This window comes from Chrysoperla carnea, chromosome 3 (assembly GCF_905475395.1).
Source record: "Chrysoperla carnea chromosome 3, inChrCarn1.1, whole genome shotgun sequence".
In the NCBI taxonomy this organism is placed as follows: domain Eukaryota; kingdom Metazoa; phylum Arthropoda; class Insecta; order Neuroptera; family Chrysopidae; genus Chrysoperla; species Chrysoperla carnea.
The window spans coordinates 21,870,492-21,892,261 of record NC_058339.1 but is presented as its reverse complement, the minus strand read 5'-3'; the positions used below and the strand labels follow the sequence as shown (position 1 = coordinate 21,892,261).

At 29.3% G+C, this 21,770-nt stretch overlaps 1 protein-coding gene across 1 annotated transcript; it reads right to left on the bottom strand.

Annotated features, from left to right (window-relative positions):
* Positions 1-12,808: 12,808 nt before the first annotated feature.
* On the bottom strand, positions 12,809-15,723 carry LOC123295512. The gene is made up of 3 exons (XM_044876891.1): positions 15,589-15,723; positions 14,323-14,729; positions 12,809-13,795 (listed from the first exon to the last, which is right to left on the bottom strand). The coding sequence occupies exons 1-3, from the start codon at positions 15,597-15,599 to the stop codon at positions 13,245-13,247; spliced, it is 969 nt and encodes a 322-aa protein (XP_044732826.1). The 5' UTR covers positions 15,600-15,723; the 3' UTR covers positions 12,809-13,244.
* Between the last annotated feature and the right edge of the window lie 6,047 nt (positions 15,724-21,770).

The window sequence follows — 21,770 nt, the reverse complement described above, 5'->3', positions numbered from 1 at the left end:
TTTTCTTAAACAGTAAAACAGTGTTAATTTATGTATGTAAATTATATTTTTTTTACATTTAAAAATGCTTTTTTTTTTTTTTTAAATTTTAGTTATTCGCTTACACAGGTATTTAATAATATTTTACTTGTGTGTTTATTATACACATATATTTTTGTTATTAATATTATAACCTCTACGAACCTTATAAAAGTAAATAAATTCATGTGGTTTTTATATATTATTTTATATTTTATTAGATTTGTATGTTAAGGTAGTTCCTCCGCGACCGTCCAGTCAAAAAGTTTTGGACTAATACTATCATTCAGTGCATTAACTGTGCTATGACTATTATACATATACCATATATTATTTTCAAAAGACTGTAGTTCCTCACTACTGATTCTAGTATACATATAAACACACACACTATGACATATGCCTTTAACATTAGTCTTCATATCTTTTCCACAAAAATCATCGCTAAAACGAGTTATTTATTTAAGTTTTTTATCGAAACTATATGGTAAATAATTTTTATTTTTATTTATATATTTTCTAAATATAGTATTCTACATTATATTAGTTTTTCATAGAGATGGTGGACGTCATTCATTGGTAAATAAATATAATATTTGTAAATTTGTGTATTTTTATACACTTCTCCCATGTACACGTACAAATTGCGTCACTTTTAATTGCTAATATCTCATGTATGGCATGGTAAATCATCTTCTAATTTTAACAGCAAGTGTATTATGAATTAAATATTTTATATTCTGAGTTTTGAGAAATTCTTGGAATATCACTTTCGTGTAGGTACTACCTTAAAGTTTATAATATTCTTTCAAATAACAAGAAGCAGTGTGTTAGCTTGACTCTGGCTCACCACATATAAGATATTTTTATTATTTAAATCAAAATGAATTTTTTTTTACTCATTTATTCCCTTATAGGTAATACACTAGCCTATATATGTGTGTCTTTCCACATGTGAATCAATACATTTTTTAAGAGGTTTTCATACATCCGAAATTAATTATAGTTTAAAATAGTCCGGGAGATATATGAGAAAAATACGAGTGAGATCATCGAATCAATATTTTAATACCAGCTAAAAATATTGTCCAATCGTTGATATAAAACCGAGGAGACTTTCTCGATATGCCAAAACAGAATCACAAAAGATTCCATGGCTTGTCATCTGATATTTAAATCATCGTCATCATAAGTCCGTTAGAAAGTATTTTGAGGGTTGCTTAACCTTTTCTTTTTACTAAAATCGCATTTAAGAATGATTTTTGTAAATTCAATTATGTTGCTGATATAGGTATCTGGGTAAAGTTCTAGAACACAATGGTCAACAACTAACAACAATCAATCAACTGAGATTCAAATATTGGAAATTTTTGTTGCCAAGATTGCCAACATAAGTGGCTCAGTTGGGCTTGTGTAGTGCATGGTATATGCGTGAAAAGGTGCTATCACAACGTTACTGAAAATTAAAGAGCTGAAAAAAACTTACATTTTAAAACTACCGTTCCTGACAGTTTGTCAACATGACTGATATATGATGTTTAACCCCCGAACTAAAAAAAGGGGTGTTATCAGTTTGATCTCTATGTGTGTGTGTCTGCCTGTTGTCTGTCTGTCTGTGGCATCGTAGCGTCTAAACGGATGAAGCGATTTTAATTTTTTTTGTTTCGTTTGAAAGGTAATTGAATGGAGAGTGTTCTTAGCTATGTTTCAAGTGTGATTTCAGGGTTTCGTACCCGATAAAACTTAAAAAAATTGGTTATGATCTTCTTATGATTTGGAAAAGGCTCTAAGGAAAAAGGTAATTTAAGGGAGAGTGTTCTTAGATATGTTTCAAGTGCGAGTTAAGGGTTCCGTTCCAAAACATAAATCTGTCGGGGGTTTTTGTAAATTTTGTAAATTTCACTTGTATTAAAAAATGGCAAATTTACATACATAGTAAGTTGGTGGCACGTCATTTTCTTACAAACGCATCGCAAATGTCCCAAGGGGATTCGTTAAAATTACCTTAACAACCCTTTACTTAACACGAAATGTGCCACCAAAGTGAAAAAAGAATGACTAAATATAAACTAAATATAAGTAATATTTTTTTATCTATTCATTTAGCGAAGTTTTACATATTGCGTTTTGGCGATCTAGACGAAAAATGACACGCTCCGATCAATCATTAGCTTCGGAATTTCTTATGTTGTTCTTAAACAGCTTCAAATGTTTCTAGAAGATAGTCATTTTACATAATGAGCTTTCTAGTTGACAAATGCCTTACCTTAACAAACAACGCAACTTAACTTAACCTAACTTGCAATAAGTGTCAAAATCACCAGCTTTTTAATTTTACAAAACAGGTAATATCTCATCCACAAGACATATTTTTTGTTAATTGAATGTAATAAATGTGGATAGTTTTCTGGGTCACACATAAAAAGGCAGGTAGTTATACAAGTTTTAGCACACCTTCAACAATAACAACAAATATGAGAAGAATATTACAACACCAAGCACACCATCAACGACAACAGCATCATCTAGTAAACAGTAGAGCCATCACCATCACCATGGAAAAGGAACTAAAATTGTACCAACTTTGAGGTTAGTTTTGTGTACCTTCACATACATATAATAAATAGAAAATTCTACCTCATTCCATTCAAGTCAAAATTGGATGATATACTGGTAGTGATAGCGAACACCATACCATATATAATACATATAACATTCATACGAAGAAGAATTATAGAGGATGAGAAGCAATGAAGCCTGTCACAAAAATGATGGACGTTCACATATAATACTGACGAGTGACTCATGGCGCCTTCACAAATGGCTCTGCGGTGCCTCGTATATCACTTTTATTACACCCATCTTCATTTTCATATTTCATATTTGCATTTTCTCTACTGTTATAAATCAGAGAGTTTATGGCTAATTAGGCCTTTGTGTGTATGTATTTGTATCCATATATATATATATATATATGTATTATATACATTATGTCTATCGTTCTAACTATACAGTGGCATAATAATACAATCCAGGCAAGTAATAAATGTCACTATGTGATATAGTTATGTCTCTACTATTCATATTGTTGTAGATTACTAAAGGGGGTTTGTTAGACAACCAAATCAGCCAACTGGTAGAGAACGTTGGAGGAGTCAACTTCATAGTGATGAAATTCTCCTAACCAGAGAGGTTCAATTGCCAGTAGTGGCAATCAATTTTGCGATGATAATTAGAAAGTTTCTAAATTGTTAAGTTTAATATCGCGATTTTGTTGTAGATAAGGAAATTAAAAAATTGTGACAATTTTCAGGAAAATCAAACTTGCAATTCCAAGTGCTATGAATCTAGCATTTTCAATGAGAAATAACATTTCTCCAAAGGCCCTTTAAGGTTCTCCTGCAGGAAGCAGTTAGCTCATACATTTGATTTTTCTCTAGTACTTTTTGACTTAGAGGGAAGAGAAAAATTATTTGATGAAGATTGTGAGTATTTAACAACTTTACTTACCATTCATTTATTTTAGCTGTACCTACTTCGTGTTAAAAACAACGTGTCGCATTGAAAAACTTTTTTGTATCGTATTATCCAGATTTACGATATGAAAATAGTCGCGAGGCGCCAAGATACAAATAGGTTGAGGATGTGGATGCAGAACAATGAAAACGCATTCATAGCAGTAAAAGCAGGAGCGAGAAAGTAAGCAAAACTTTTAAGACTTGAATATTTCGAGAGCCAATAATCAAAATGTATCAAAAATTTTTTTTCTTTTGGACTTGATTTGGACAGAAAAAAGGTTAAAAAGTTACTTTACAGCGTAATAAGATGATTTCTTATACTTTTGGTATAAATCTACTTTCTATGGATAGTAATATAAATAATAACACCTCGATCTTTTACAAGCCCTCTGTGCGTAGATGTACGGTTACTTGGGGGTTAGGTTACTATGATACCTCACCACTTTCAACCCATCAAGGATATATAAGTATACATCCACATATACATATACATTGTAGTATTTTCTTTTTCTAAAATGGTTTTAAACATGTTTTCTGTTAATAATAGAAAATGATATATAGAATAGTTATGTTGAATAAATATTATTATCATCCACGGTTTTATTACAATATTTGTTATCATCTACGTCCCCTGCTCGCTTTTTCTTAATAACTAATTTTATTTTAAAAATATGCTAAATAAGAGTTGAAGACGTAATTCACCACATTCCATTGCTACACTATATATGTATACTTACAGTGAAAGACATTTATTATGTCATCGCATCGTAACGTTAAAAATATTACTCTATTTGGATCCCAGAAAATGAACACCAAAACCCAGAGCCTGAGGACAAAAAAACTCCTAAGCCGATAATTTGGTCTGTAAGTTTATTCTATGCTATAGAATAACTCTTCGTATGTCTGGTTTAGAACTGATTCTTTCTATTGTTTGGGCTTTATTACTAGATGCCTAAAAGGGATCTACTTTCGAGGTATTAATACAGGCTGAAGTCTCCATTAAAAATTTTCAAAAGTAAAATTTGTAGATAGCTTCAAATAGTAAGTCTTTTCCTTCCAATTTCATATTAAACCTACCAGATAATATGAAGTGTGTCAAAAGGGTTCATTTTCAGCGGAACATTTTTTTGCTAAAAAATTCGTTTCTAAGATTAGATTCAGAAAATAAATAAAAAATTTCGGGACGATATTTTTTTCTCGAAGAGAGTAATCACTGGGATAAATATATAATATATGATATAATGATATATTACCTTTAGAAATGTTGAAACCATATTGGTACCGAAACCAGCTCTGAACTCGAAATGCATAGCGAGGGTGTATTTATCTTTAAAATAGAAATTGTTCAGCAATTAAGGCGGGTAAGAGATTGTTATGTATAAATTTGATTAGTGATGCGGCAACAAGCTTTACGTGTTGTTCCATTTAATTGTAGAACTGTCCTCATACCTTAGCAGTAAACGCACAATCTTTCCGGTATAAAAATTACTGTGAAATTAGTTAAAATACTTTGAAATTGCGTTTTGGGTTATTTGAAACCCCACCATGCGAATAATTAATCATAATTAAGGCACAAAAAAATTTTCAAAACTCCATTGTGGAAATTCCTACGGACTCTGGACGATTCTGTAGTTGAAAATTCAATTTAAAATTCTGTTAATATGTTTTGAATCAATAATTCTTTTCTGTGCATATAAAGTATATAAATATTTGAGGTATAAATATGCACCTCTCTTCATTCAATTAATAAAATTAAATTTTCTTTATTGCTCTTTACTCTTCCGTACCAGTCACACAAACTATTGCGTATAATATATGAATATGTTTGTTTTTCTTCATAATTAGCATGAACAATAATAAAATATGATATTTATTACCATGATTTGGTACACATTTTCATAAAAGTTTTTCCATTTCTAGAATAAATAAATAAGATAATTATTATATATAAATCAACATAACAGAAAATGACTTTTGTATAGATATACTTGTTGTTTCGAAGTAACAAGCAGCTTCATCTGCTTTGAGTATATTCGTCTAGAGAAGAGGCATTTACCTAAATAAAAAATAATACATCTGCAGAAGGTTAGCAAGTTTTAATTAACCAATAATTTTAAATTCAAATTAAGATGAGCATTTCTGTGGGCTGTAATATGCATTTTGTTAAAATATATCCCCTTAAGGACCCACAATAAAAATATTTAGCTAGATTATAAAATTAATATTAATTAGCTACATAGGCTGTACAAGTCAGAGAATGGTACTGGACCTTTGTCGCTATTCAAAGCGTTCTTTCCCATTCTGTTGATGTACAAACTTTCGTAGGCATCAAGTTTCAATGGAATGTTGACTAATTTTATCAACTTTATCTCACCGATCTGATGTCCAGTTTCCATGGCGTGTGATGCCACTGATGACTTTTCCTTCCTTTTATTGTTGAAATGCCTATAAGCTTTTTGTAGCGTACGCTAAGAGAACGGGCTGTTTGGCCAATATAACCTTTCGAAAGGTTATAACTATATATAATATAAAAATGAAAAATGAACATTTAGTTGGCATAAAAATAAGATTTTTTGTCAATTGCGTAAATTATTTACTTAAGTATTTATTTAAAACGAAGTATAGACAAAATATTATATAGGTTGGCTGATAAGTCCCCGGTCTGACACATAAATGGCGTCGCTAGTATTAAATGCATATTATTTTTATATAGTACCAACCTTCAAATGATTCGTGTCAAAATTTGACGTCTGTAAGTCAATTAGTTTGTGAGATAGAGCGTCTTTTGTGAAGCAACTTTTGTTATTGTGAAAAAAATGGAATTTCGTGTTTTGATAAAATACTGTTTTCTGAAGGGAAAAAATACAGAGTCCGGAAACTCATTATCAAGCCAAGTTTTTGCTTCCACTGTATTTTTTCCCTTCAGAAAACAGTATTTTATCAAAACACGAAATTCCATTTTTTCCATTTTTTTCACAATAACAAAAGTTGCTTCACAAAAGACGCTCTATCTCACAAACTAATTGACTTACAGACGTCAAATTTTGACACGAATCATTTGAAGGTTGGTACTATATAAAAATAATATGCATTTAATACTAGCGACGCCATTTATGTGTCAGACCGGGGACTTATCAGCCAACCTATTGGCCAAACAGCCCGTTCCCTTACCGTCAAATGTAAGAGCAAGATCTTGCAGAGTCAAAGATTTGGTATCATGATAATAGTTAATAAAGTTGGAATTTCCCTATAAAATAGACAGGTAACTGCTAGTTAATTAAAAATTGAATTAATTAAAGAATATGGCATACTATGACAGTTTTTTTACATAAATTGAAAATAAAATGTAAATATAAATACATATTGTCAAATACGAATTCCTTGATATATTGCAATCAATAAATAAAGTTATTTTAAATAATGCAACGATTTGGAACAGTAGTATAGAGATTAGTTAAATGAATGAGATTGTTTGCGATGCCAATCAAATGTGTAGTAGATACTATGTATCGTGCTAGATACCATTTAAACTGCTACACCCGTCAATACTGACTGTTATAAGGTTGATAACTATAGATTTTCCTCTATGAGATTTTCCACATATCTACAGGGCGGTTCTTAAAATTATAAGGGAATTAAAAATTTTTGGACATTGTGTTTTCTGGCATTTTCCATGCCGATGCCATTTTTCGTTGTTAAATCAAAAAAATTGCATGCTGCCGATTTTCATGGCCTTTCTTTCGCGGTGAAAGATTTAAGTGGCCTTTTTATTTAAATACAATAAAATTTGATTTTTTTTAAGCTGAAGTTTTCAATTTTATTTAAACCAAACAGGGGTAAACTTTGTTGATTTAAGTGGAACTACATATTTTTTTGTATCAGAATCTTCCTCTTTTGAAAGTTTTTTTATCTTATATGCCAGTTTTCGGTATCTGTAGACTGACGAAGAACTTTTTGCTTGTGTTTTCTTCTCTTTTTGGTGATACAATGAAACCATTAAAATTTTTTCATAGCTCACTTAGTTTTCTTCAAAATCCTAAATAGAAGTTTATTAATTTTCTCCAGATAATTGAAGCTTTAGTCGTCAGATTCTTCAGATTTTCTAAGCAATCGGTTAAATAACAAAGAGTTTTAACCTCCACTCTTTGAAACTTTATGTTATTAACTTTATTGAATTATGTTTAGTTGATACACTACTCCATGTATGTAATGAAAGATAGAGTATCTTTCTTATCACTTCGTCAGTGGATAGAGTAATAAACAAACACATACACATATAAGGTTATGTATAAATTTAAAATATTTACAATACCTTGTAGGTATACATATAATGTTTTTAACCTTATTAGCGTCCTCAAGTGTAAACAGAAATTTTTACGAAAAAGTGTTCCAAATAAAAGTTGTTTATTTTTTTATAAGGAACATTTTTTATAAATAAACTTTTGTTCTATCTCTAACGGTTTACAAGATACCCAATTGATTTATGTTGCTCATTTATGATCTCAACGTCAGTTTTTACGTCCTTAGGATGCTTATAAAATTTTCAGTTTGATATCTTTATACGTTTTTGAGTAATCTTGTTCACAGACGGACACGCAGACAAGCGAAGAGATACCCAACCGGAAATGGACTAATTAGATGATTTTATGAACACCTATACCAAAATTTTATTCGTTGTATCATAAATTTTGGGTGTTACAAACTCGGAACTGTGCCTTGATATATTTCATATATACGTGGTATTATTAAATACCTAAAGACATATACTTTGGAATCAACCTATATGATAATTATAATACGTTCCGTATGTATATTTTAGAATGTGTTGAGTGTTAGTTGACATTTTCAGAGTAAAGGACGATGGCAATCCATCTGTCACCTAGAATACTATATTCATATGTATTTATATATCTACTTGATGAAGTATATACAATATCAACTTGAATAGCCAACTCTATTATCCAATGAATTGTATTCGTATACATAAATATCGTTGCAATGTATATATTGTTACCTAACTCAATTAAATACCTCTTTTATTTTACTATAGTAATGTCTCTCTATGCCATTCATGACTATCTATATTTATCAATCATATCAAGCAAGACATGAGTATCATTTCATTTGGACATACTCCATGCTACATTGTTGTTATAAAATTTTAAGATCTGTCTAATTTACATTTGAACCCAATTTGTTTCAATATTTAAAAATAGTATTTATGGATAGCTTATTTTATCTACCTTGTATATATATGTCAAGGTATACTAAGTATAGGTCCAAGTTAGTAATGCTTAAAAATATTCACGTTACCAAGAAAATTTAATATAAATAATAAAATCACCTAAAAAGTTCGTTTCCGGGTGTTTGTCGGTTCATCTGTCCATCTGTGGATACCATAACTCAAAAACGAAAAAAAATTTCAAAATGAAATTTTTATAGTAAAAAGTGAAGCTGAGTTTGTAAAGGAGTTTCATTGATCAATTGAGTCTTGGATTTCTAGGACCCATCTTGTAACATCAAGATGGATGATATAGTAGAACGAAAGTTAAAATGTAGTTAATTTATTAGGAAATTAAGACAAAATTTGGGTGTCCATTTTCTACAAAACCATTAAAGACAGAGAGTTGAAAATTTGCAGGTAGCTTCAACTAGTGATCTTGTAATACGTTCTTGAAAAAAAATTCTACAAAAGCCTTACGAAAATTTTCAAAATTTTCGAAAACCAATTTTCAAAACTCTTTTAATTCATAAATGAACTAGCCCGCCCTGGCTTCGCACGTGTGTAATGGTAACACTAAATATATTACAGAATGTGTTTATTTACGAATATGTAAAAGAAAAAAACTATGTTAAACCATTTGATTCCGTTCTTTTTTATTTATCTCGTTTTTGAGTTCTCGTAAATAAAGACGGGCAACCGAAAATGGACTAATTAGGTGATTTTATGAACACCTATATCAAACTTTTGTACACAGCATCAATATTTTTCAGCGTTACAAACTTGGGACTAAACTTAGTATACCTTGATATATATTACATATATACATGGTATAAACAATTATTTTGAAACTTTTTCTTAAGTTCTGCATATTTTCACATACAGTGGTGTAATTTTTCTTTAACCACACACATACATGGATTGTTAATAAATTTGGTTAATAATATATTATTTGATGATAGGAGAAGAAGAAACCGATAAAACAAGAACAGTCATTCTTTTTTTGATGTTTCATGTTTAGGTAACTAAAAAGTAATAAATAAATCAATTTCATTAAGTTATAGATTACCGATATTAAACTTATTGTATTTGGGATAATATATTACATTGATAGGAAGTTAATGAACAATTATACTAAATAAACTGATTTCACTGTATATTTTACATCATTAGAATAGAAACTTAAATTGAAGCCATATGATATGTGAAACTTGATAGACATGTCATTCAGTACATTCAGTATATATAGGAGGATATATTGGTGACAAGTGACAGACGCCCATCAATTAGTCGATGTTCGTTTCAAACTACTTTATATAATATATTATATTATATAATGTATAAAGGTACATACCTATAGCAGCTAACAATGACTTTATCAGGTGTCTATAGCTGGTGACATACTAAATCAACTAGAAGTACTAAATAATCACGTCCTATAATAGACAATCGTATACATTAATTATATAATGCCTTCGTTTTGGAGTAATATCAGTGTGGTTTATAAATACGATATTTATATATACGTTCTGACTCACGTTAGATTATCAATTTATTTCGAATGAATAGGTAAATGTACTCACGTATACCTGGGTCCTAGATAGATAGGTACATTGTAATATTATAACATGTATGTGTAAATTTATGATGAAGCTTTCAATTTATTTTTTAAATTTTTATCGACATTAGTTTTGAAAACAAAATTGTCTATTTATTATCTCATGTACAATTAGAGCGAGTCAACGAGTCTGTCGTTCGTACATGACGTCGATCAAAAAGTTATTCTTTTGATCCCAAGTCTAATTTATTCCCCAATGTATTTCTCACAAAAGCAATTAATGCTTTTGCATTTCTTACTCAGTCTAGTTTTTGGTTTCAGTCTAAGGGTATTTGACTGATTTCCTGAAACCGTCTCAGATTAAAAGATGGTATTTTTAGAACTGATAGAGTTGATAGAGAGTGTGTACTTAATTATTTTAGAAATTTACCAAAAAATATATAACAAAAATAACCCTCGATTTAAATCAAGTCATCAAAGGGTACTTGTAATACAAATGCCATTGCACTAAAATACTGCCATTTAAAGCCAAATAGGATTGTTTTCTATGGTAGTATAAAAGCTGTAGCCAATCGTTGACATCTATCACAATGATATATCTATTACGACATATCTATCAAGATGTGTAGGGCCGAACCATAAATTAATTTTTTCATTTTATTATTTCGTCACTACGACAGCCAGTGGCGAAGCTAGATGGACAAGGGCCACGATGCAAAAATAAAAGGGAGTTGATACAATTGTTTCAACTGCTTCGGCAATATTTTTCTTTTTCTTTTAAAGAAAATAATAATTTGAAAAATTTGCTTAATTGACGAGATATTTAGAATTTCTACCCCGCAATTTAATTAACTCCGCGGTTTTGTCCTTCTTTTTGTAACCCGTTGAACGATTAGTGCACTAAAAACCCGCGAATGTGTTAGTTCCTCTTTGTCCTGTTTTTTAATAGAAAGCCTACTAACAAACTAACTATAAAATGATATTTGTCTGAATAAAACGAACAAACAAGTGATGATGACAACGACAACATTAACAGTTATACAAACATTGATTCATTCAATGTAGAATAAGAACGGAGTATATGAAGTTGACAAAACAAACTTTTCATAGAATGACGGCACAGGATATTGAAGCAATCTACATTTATGTCATCGTGATGGCGATGGTGTCGTCTTGTAGGTGAATTGTTGTTGATGATAATAACAAGAAAATATAACCTTTGCAGTAGCACCAATATTATTATATACAACAAAAGTCATCATCAAAAGTAGTAGACAACACCAAAATATAGTACTTGAAATTTGGTTAAGATGTAAATCAACTTTTGTAGATAGGTATATGGGAAGGTCATCAAGGTCACCCATTTTTTAATCTTTGTCAAAACCTCCTTTCCTCCAAACCTCGTCCTAAAACAGCCTCCTGTTAACCTTTGTTTTAAAATGATTTTAAGAAATGCAAGAACATTGAGGACTGAAAAAAAGAAGTAATGCTTTCTCAATACCAAATTCATTTCGTAAAATATGAAAGTTCTTGAATAAACAAAATTAAAAATAAGTTTATAAATCACGTTTCTATCTAAGTTGGTCGGAACAAAAAGATGACAACATCTACTACTAGCTTCCCCGTCGCGCTTTTGTCAGTGAAAATTTTAAAGCATGGTTTTTGATTACCCCGAAACACTTTCGAATGTGGAAAATATTTGCCACTAACAACAAATTTAACAATTTCTTAGTGGTTAAATTTTTTTAATTACTTTCTTAGTGACTTTAGAATCTAAATTACAAATATATTTTTATGGTGCAAATTTTTTATTCTTAAATATCATCTCATATTTAAAAAAGAAGCCCTTCTTTAACCCGGAAGGAACCCTTAGAATACATTTTTCAGTATCATTTAAAACAATATAAGAAAATAATTTAAATACCTATTGCATGAAATTTAACTATAGATAATAGAAAAACTAAAAAAATTCCAGCGAACCAGACAGGAAGCCTATCAAGACAACTTTCTCTTATGTAAGCTGAAAACGTCTTTTAAATGAAAGAAAATTCATTATAAATTATTTTTGATTACTAGATGTATTTCCATTTTATAACGATATGGAAATATTTCTATTTTCAAATTTAAACTTTGTTTTTCTGTTAGCTACGTACCTACCTTTTTTATTTATAGAACAGACAATAGAGATTTTAAATTCGAAAATAACGTGAAAAGGTTGAATACTTTAAAATACATCTGAAATATTACATACTTATGTAACTAGCCCTGTATCACGAAGGGTGCGGAATATTTGGAAAATGAACAAAAAGAAACCAGTATCTTGTGGTAGGAGATCAGGTAGGAACTATGTACCTTTCGTTATAAATTATATATAAAAAATTATTTATAAAGTATCTATGACCTCCAAAATATTTTAATTAAAATAAAACTTTTTTAATGGTACAAATATATTAAATTTTACAAATTCATATATTTATTAAGTTTTTTCTCAGTACAATAAATAGCAATTAATAATACTATGACCTTGATGTTAAAAGCGACCTTAAATTAAATAAATAAAATAAATAAATAACATTATTGGTATCTGGACTTGACTTTACAAAAGATTTTCAAAAGCAATTACTTTAAGTCAAATAATTCTTAATAATGATTTCATTAGCGAAAAAGACCGTTTGCCTAACGCCGCATCGGAGTCAATTTTAGCAATTTTATAACCATGAAAAACGATAATAGCCACAATGAATATTATGGAAAATTTCATTATTTACCTTAGCTTTATTTCCTTACGTTTGCCTCTCTGACCATTAAATTACAGGTACAATTGATAGTTATGAAATTTAATCACATTTCTGAACAAGACGTGGTGCCAATGTTATTTGAAATAAAAAAACTTGAAATAACAACTTTTTTTTTCAACTACCGGCGTATTTTATTTTTCAAAATTTCTTATAAAAATTGTAGAATCTAATAATTTTATTTTACTAGCATCTAATACTTGTTGCTTTTCTTTACCACTACGTAAATCAAAAACATAAGTATCATCGTCTTGTAGTGTAACACTTACAGCTTCAGTGTTATTTAGTTCTAATTTTTCCCATAATATAAAATTAATGAATTGTATATAATTTTTTTGTGATGGCTGTACAATTGGCAAATTGCCACCCATTAATAATGCATGTTTGTAAGTTGAAACATTGTGGAGTGGCTTCGAAGTTGTGGTTGGAATCGTTGGAATAGGACCAAGTGATACTACACCTTCTGGTTGATCTGCTGATGGTAACAGTCGAACATTATTATTGTCGACATTAAAATTTGGATTTACTAATTTATGTAAACGGACTAATTCACTTTGAGATATCACTAGAGACTCCAGTATATTTGATTGAATTTTCATACAAGCCTCTAATGATTTAACTTGATCTTTACAATCAGCGATGGCAGTATTGTATACAACTGTACAGCTTGATTCATCTGTGTAATCTAGAGCAAAAAAATTTCAATTTAATTTGGGTTATTTTTGTAGTGTTTTTATGATTTAATTGTAAATTTGTAATTATTTTCTTAAACAGGTCCGGATTTTTAATTTTTTTTCGAATTTATTTACACAAATCCTTTTCAATTTATTTAAACAAAACAATATGGATGGATGTGGCTAACAATTACAATTGGAAATAATGTTGTCGCATTAGTTACTACTCTTCATTTCATTATTTTATGGATCTAATCTCGCCTGGTTACGTTTCGTTTCTTGAAAACTTTTAAATTATTATGAAAAAAGTAAAAATAAAAACGGGTTTATTTTAAAACTCTTAAAGGTCTTTTCATTTTTGAACAAAATAAATTTCATCGTAGCAGTGAATGCTTTGACGATATTGTCATGTGACGTCTAGATTAATGTTAACCAGCTTTTTGACTAGATGTTGCTCTAATGAGTCTATTATTTTGATTTTATTTGTGGTTTATCTCAAAACAAAAATATAAAAAACACATTAAAAATAAATACTTGCCTTCAACTGTATATTGTTTATCTAGCAATTGATAACCTAATCCATTTTTTATAACATATAACCAATAATTAATGACATCACCACGTTTTAATTTTAAATCTGAATTCTCATATGTCCAACGATTATTTTCTTTTTTGGTAATATCAACGGAGAATTGACCAGCTTCTAAATTGCGCAATGGACGATTTACATTACCATGAAATGCAAATAATGATAAACCATCTTCATCAGGTACGGATACTTTAAAACCTCCATTTTTGAATACTTCAATTCTCGGACTTGGGAAATCGTATAAACCTGCTGGAAGACTGACAGCGAATGTAATTAAAATTGAAAGAATGATTGAAGCAGACGACGTTAGAAATACCGTTGAGTGTGTTGAATACATTTTGGTACGTGTATAAAATCTAAAAGAAAAATTCAGTAAATAAAAATAGTAAACATGTATTAAACTTTCCTTACAAGTAAATGGGAGATCCTATATTTACATTTTATAAAATTTTTTTAAAAGTTTTTATTGCTTTACGAATTAAATTTCGAAAATAGTTGTAACGACCGAAAAATTAAGGAATGAGAGAAACTAGTGCCTTCTTCCTTTGCATGATATCCTACAAAATTCTAGCTCAAAATATTTGATAACAGTTAAAAACGCAAAAACACATATCGACTAATTGTATTTTAATTTGTTACTTTATTGACTAATTGTACTTGTACTTTACGAAACAGTTTTCTCAAATTTTATTTATAGATAGAGCGACTGTAACAGAAAAATTGCTCAAAATAAAAATGGGAACAGGTTACGAACAGGTGTTCCAGTCAGGAACAGAAGCCTCTTTTTGGAGCCCTGAGTAATGCGTCAACCACAATCACATAAAATTTCACATTTAAAATTAGAATCAATCTTTGTTTGGAGTGTTCAAAAGGGTAAACTGTACTCATTAATTCCATTTTTCTGTTAAAATCACTCAGTTTTTTGGTATAAAAACCTGCCGTTAAATAAGATAAAACTGTTTCACTAGTAAGATATTATAAAACACAATTTAAACAGTCAAAACAACAATATAACCAATCAAATTAAACAGAAAATGTTATTTGTTGTTAGAAATCACTATTTTTTCTCATTTAGGCTAAAGCTTAAATCGAGTTACAAATCGTAACAACTACACTTTTTATGTTTATTAAAAAATTGAATGTTTTGTTTTAATTAACAATGAAGGTTTTGATTAAAAATATTTATTTTATAAAAATAATTAGATATGGGCATACCTTAAGCTCATAAATAACACATTAACATTGATAATAAACTTGAATGTTTCACACTAATAGTTTTGATAATTTTATACTCTTTTTATTTAAATGAAAATCTCATTGAAGTCAGACGCTATGTACTATGTAATAATTCCAAACCAGTTTGCTTGGGATATTTAATAATATTTAAATAATAATAGAATTGAACAAAAAAATCTTTTATAAAATTTATACAGAATGTTCATATAATAATATGGAAGATATTTTCAATACTTCGTTTTTCCTGTTGCTACAATATAAGCTAATCCGTTTTAACATTGAAAGGTTTTCTGGCTAAATGAATGTCTAATAATTTTTTTCAATGGAAACCGATAATTTTTTCGTTTGAAACAATTTCAATGCTTTAATTTTTGTATATTCGAGAAAACTTCGATCAAGATATCTGGCTTTTCAATGAGTAAGTATTCTTGAAATATATATCATGAAACGTGTATACCCAAGAGTTTGATTCTTTACAGGGAATCAAACTTACAAAAAAATTGTGTGCTTATATTTATATTGGGTGATTATTGACAACTGAGAGTTGCAAGTCGCCAACTGGCGATAATAATTCGTACTTATTAAATTCAGAAGAAGACCCAAATTCATTAAATACAATTTCGACTACCAGGCGGCAATACTTGTATACTTACCATTTTTTAAGGCCAATAAAATTATTCAAATTCCAATCGGATAAATCCCGCCATCTGGCGATAAAAATTTGTACTGTTAAAGAGGAAGTGGACCGTTTTTCAGTAGTTCATTAAGACCACTTGATTATTTACCATTTATCAATATTGATAAAAAAATATAACTAAAATTCATAATTAAACATACTGTATATTTATTTACTATAATAGACATTCAAATTTAATGATGTATGTATGAGCTCACATGCTAAGCGTATTTCCCTACAAATTGTATAGAATAATTCTTTGATAAATAATTATCAAAAAACAGGGTGCTGTATACAAAACAAAAACATCTTCTTTGAAACGTTGCGTTGTAAATCACGTATTTTGCAATTAAAATTAATATGAAATAAATTTAGTAAATTATTCTTAAAATAAATTGATGATTTAAACTTTGTTTCAAAAATTAAAGTAGATATTTTCCCCAAACAATTACCTTATTGATCCTACACGGATTTGTATATCCTACTTACTGACTGAATACAAGTGTAATTACAATAATTCTTGAGTCAATGAAAATACCTTATGTAATAACTTTTGAATAATTTATAAAACAGCGTAATACCATAAAATCTCTCATTAAATCCAAAAAGAGGTTATTGATTTATCGAATAATCATTACAAATATATATGATTATTAGTACATTCAAACTTCAAAACTCTTACAACTTTTCCAATTTTAAAAATAATGACTTTTCTTCTCAGATAATCAAACCATTCGGTACGAAGCTTCAAAAGTTCTGCTATCCCCTCATTTGATTTTAAAATTGGGTGATTTAGAAATATGAAAAATGTCAATAACTTTTTTCGAGCATGTGAGGTAATTAGGTAATTAGCTTACATCACTAGGAGAAATATATTAAAAAATTTTTCATATTAATTTACATTTTTAAAGGCTTATTCAGGGGTATATAATTAACATGATGTTACATCCGACAGCACAGTTTTTCTTCGTCAACGAACGAAAGAAAATTGCCTACCTTTGTTAACTAAGGTAGACAACGAAGCCTTAAGTTTATGCGTGTGCGACACACACACGGCCCACTTTCTAAAAACTATTGATTTAAAAAAAATAAAAATTGGAAATTACTTAAATAATTAAAAATTTGAGAAATAAAATTTGTCATTAAAAAATCCATATTAATTTTATTATCCCGTTAAATATCATGTTAGTAATCCCAACGGGTAAAAAATCCATAAAATTCAAAAGTGGTAAATTCACAGCAATTCTTTTAAATGACGTAGGTAGGTAATTGTCAGTTATAAAATTGATAAAGGTAAAAACTACTAGATAAAAGTTTTTGTAGGATGATTCTGTGAAGGGAAAACATTTTGAAATAAATAAATACTTTCCTTAATAAACTGATAATGATGAAAAATTTTTATGAAGAAATCCCAGGCAATGTGGCAAATAATTAGTTTCAATTATCTTTTGGAACGAAATTGCTGCTTTCAATTTCGATACAACAAATTCAAAAATCGGGTTCATTTAAAGCTTAGACGGATAGTTTTCGAAATAACTTCAAAAATCGATCCGAGGTATCGTTTTTCTCAAAAATGATTCGCCCAATAGTCAAATGAACCCGATTTTTGAATATTTTGGGTCAAACTAACCTTATAAACTGAGCTTTATCAAATTCCGCAAAACAAAATTTTTCTCGATTTATCGATTTTTTTAAAGGGGTACCCCTTAAGAAAATTGAAGAAAATTGAAAAATTTTTATTGTTTCCAATTTCGATGAAACTCAGTATAGAAGGTAACTTTAGCCCAACAAATTCAAAAATCGGGTTCATTTAACGCTTAGACGAATAGTTTTCGAAATAACTTCAAAAATCGATCCGAGTATGTAAGTTTAATTTTTATGTAAGTTTAGTGTTGTAAGTTTAATGTTGTAAGTTTAATTTTCTGAAGACCCTGCAAAAACCCGTAAGTCAATAGACTCAGCAAACAATTTTTTCGTAAGAATCAAAAAAATTTTGATTTCGTTTATTGTACTATTATGCAACATTTTGAATCGTTATATAATGTTTTGTTTCTGTTTTTACATTGCAACTATATTTTCCAATTTATGATTGATAATCATAAAACTTTCAAAATTAAAACTAATATTCGACGTTATTTTTATTTTAGTGCAATAAATTAGTTTTTGTTTTACATTAAAAAATATTTTTAAAAGAGTGACATTTTGGATGATATTGTTACTCGGTTCAATTGTTCGCAACACTTGTTGGTATGTATATTTCGTTTTATGAAAATGGACACAATATTTCGTTTATGAATATACCGATTGTCATTGATTAATATTACGTACAAATTTTGTGGCCTAAATAAATTTTGAAAGTTATTATCTAAATTTTGAATTTTTTTTTCATTTTTGAATCTAGATATAAAGAAAAGTTCCTCTAACTAAGAAAATATCCCTCATGATTCTCTCAACTTGCATGGAGTACCGTTATACTGCCCACATGGTACAATTGCACTAAAGTATATTGTTCAAACCTCGCAGAGCTGCAAATGCGAACAAGAGGCTCTAGGTATTGTTTACATATTAAACTTGAGCATATAAAATGGCAAAAATTTAGAAATACAAATCAAATAAATATTTCTTAGTAAAACATTTTCTTTATTCATGGAATTGAGAGTATTTGGTCTTTTGTCTTCCATTATAATCCGTTCTCCTTTAACTTAGTTTTATTGATGGTTTTCTAATTAATTTATTTTCAAAAACTTCCAAATAATTCCTTTACATTATTTCTTCATTTAGAAACGCGTTTCTAAATGCAGATGTGAGGTCTTTGCTGTCATTAAAAACAGCCATATTTCTCTGGTATGGCTAGTTGTCTTAAATATATTTAATATAGTTTTTCTTGTTTACGTAAGACCTAGCAATAATTCTTTCTGCCTATAAATATTATAATTGCCGAGGTAGTCACAATACACTAGTGATCTTATGCCTCACTTCTATGGTGTTGGCGAAAATAGGCAGTACATTATCAATGCTCATATTTCAAATAAAAATATTGTTCCGGTGATAATTTCCTAGAACTTTATCTAGACTTTTGGCCACTAAAAATATGCCACTAACTCTTGCAACGTAGGCAGTCCGAAACTGGTATAAATATATAAATGAAAAAAAAACCAAGTGAAAACAAACAATTGACTGGGTTAATTGTTAAAATACCATGTATAGTTCATACATGTCACACATACATAACTGATATTCCCATAAAAACATACTATACAATTTACGCTTAATTTGCGCCCTCACCGTTAAACAGACATGTTTACGAAGAAAAGGTTCAAACAAAAGTTGGTTATTTTTTTTATAAAGAATATTTTTAACATTTAAACTTTTGTTCTATCTCTAACGGCTTAGAAGATTGGTCCTACGGACCCAAGACCCAATTGACCTATATTGCTCATTTACGAACTCGACCTCACTTTTTACGTCCTGAGTACGCTATAAAAATGTCATATTGATATCTCTTTTCGTTTTTGAGTTATCGTGTTGACAGACAGACGGACAGAATATCGGAAATGGACTAATTAGGTGATTCTATGAACACCTATACCAAAATGTTGTGCGTAGCATCAATATTTCTAAGCGTTACAAACTTAGGACTAAATTTAGTGTACCTTGCATATTACACATATGCATGGTATAAAAACGAACCTTTTCTCGTTTTAAACTTATTGAAATGTGTTCATGAAACACTTTCAAGAATAAATCAAATATTTTTAATAAATAATTTGGTACAACAAACATTAATTATTTAAAACATCCAACGACTCTACATACATGTACTAAATTCTATTTTATTTTTTAATGTCAGCATCGCGATAATTTTGTCATTTCACGGATTTCCAACAGCGGTAGTAGATTTAACAATTGTGTATAGATGTGTGTATGTATGTATCTGGGGTGACTGCTATATAACACCAGACAATTTTAGTCAGTCAGTCAGTCAGTCAGTCAGTCATTCATTGAGGACTCACAAACTAAAGCCTATATAACAAACCCTTTGTATAATTCATCAAACATGAACACGTGAATACGCTGCTCGCTGATTTGGTTGTCGATTTGCGATCGTGTGCGGTTTTTGTGGAAATAAACATGTAGTTTACGAGTGTATTTTTTTTATTTCGACTGGTTTACATATCAATTGTATGTGTAATGTTTTTACTCACTGTATGAACATGATAAATAACCATCCAATCTTTATGTAATTTTCTACATATTTTTTTTTCAGGGTGGGTTTATTATAAAATAGTAAAATTGTTTTTGATAAATTAGTTGAGGTTTAACGTTAATCAGATGACTTTTTATAATGTCAACATGTATTTCGTTAATAGCATCATTATTTGGTAGCTATCTGTACCGGAAGGACTTCAAAAGGACCAAAAGGACCGCCAAATTTTCGTGCGAAGAAAAACTTCCTCGAGGACGATTAATCATATCGCACGCACAAAACGCAAACTTCACATATCTGATTTCCTTGTGGATGGTCGAATATTTATTGGCTTCTAGGTATACATATGAAACTACCTGTTAATATAATACCTTATCTGTTAAATGAAATCCGTGTTGTACTTTATGTTTTATCATTTAAAAAACAGTATTTGATTTCTAAAATGAATACCATAAATTTTCAGAAAAATATCTTGTAAAAAAAAAGTAAGCGCTACATGTATAATGTTCCAAGGTACGAAAGAAATATAGTTCCTACCGGGTGGCCAACAACATCTCTCGGTCTTTTTTAATGCATGGGTATGGTTGACCAAGAGCTACTGTTGTCAATACCCATACTGTGGTCTAACCCGTTTAATGCAGTGATAAATATGCAAACTTTACTCATGCTTGTCTGAACTAAAAACAAGCGGTATGGCAGTTTCTGTTTCGTAAGTCGATATAAACTGCTTAATCTTCAAATTTGAGCTTTATGAAGATAAATAAGAATATTATTTTTTTTCATTTTCAAAAATGCATCAGCGTTTACTCCTCTGCTACTTTTTAGAAATATAACAATCAATCCCTAATTTGAACATCCTTAACTGAATACTTTGCATATCTTTAGCTCTATTCAAATGGATATTTTGATGGCCTTAATTGCTCTGCTGCTATATAATTTTTTATCAGTGTAATAATAACTGAAAACCAAAACCACTGATATTTGAATTTTGTAATTTTGCTAATACATTATATACATATATCATCGAAAGGAATGCTCGAATTCCATTGTTGGTTAAAAAAAATAATCATGTGGTAACATGAAGTTTTGTGCTATTATTGAAAATAATAATTTATTGGCATTAAATACATGCGATATGTGTAGTTTCATCAAATTTATGAATTAACATCAAATACCTACTCTTTATAACGGACAATGTATTATCGAATCTGATATATTTATTCATTTGTTCAGAATGATGATGGTGTTCGCTTGGTTGATCCAAGTGCCTATAATATT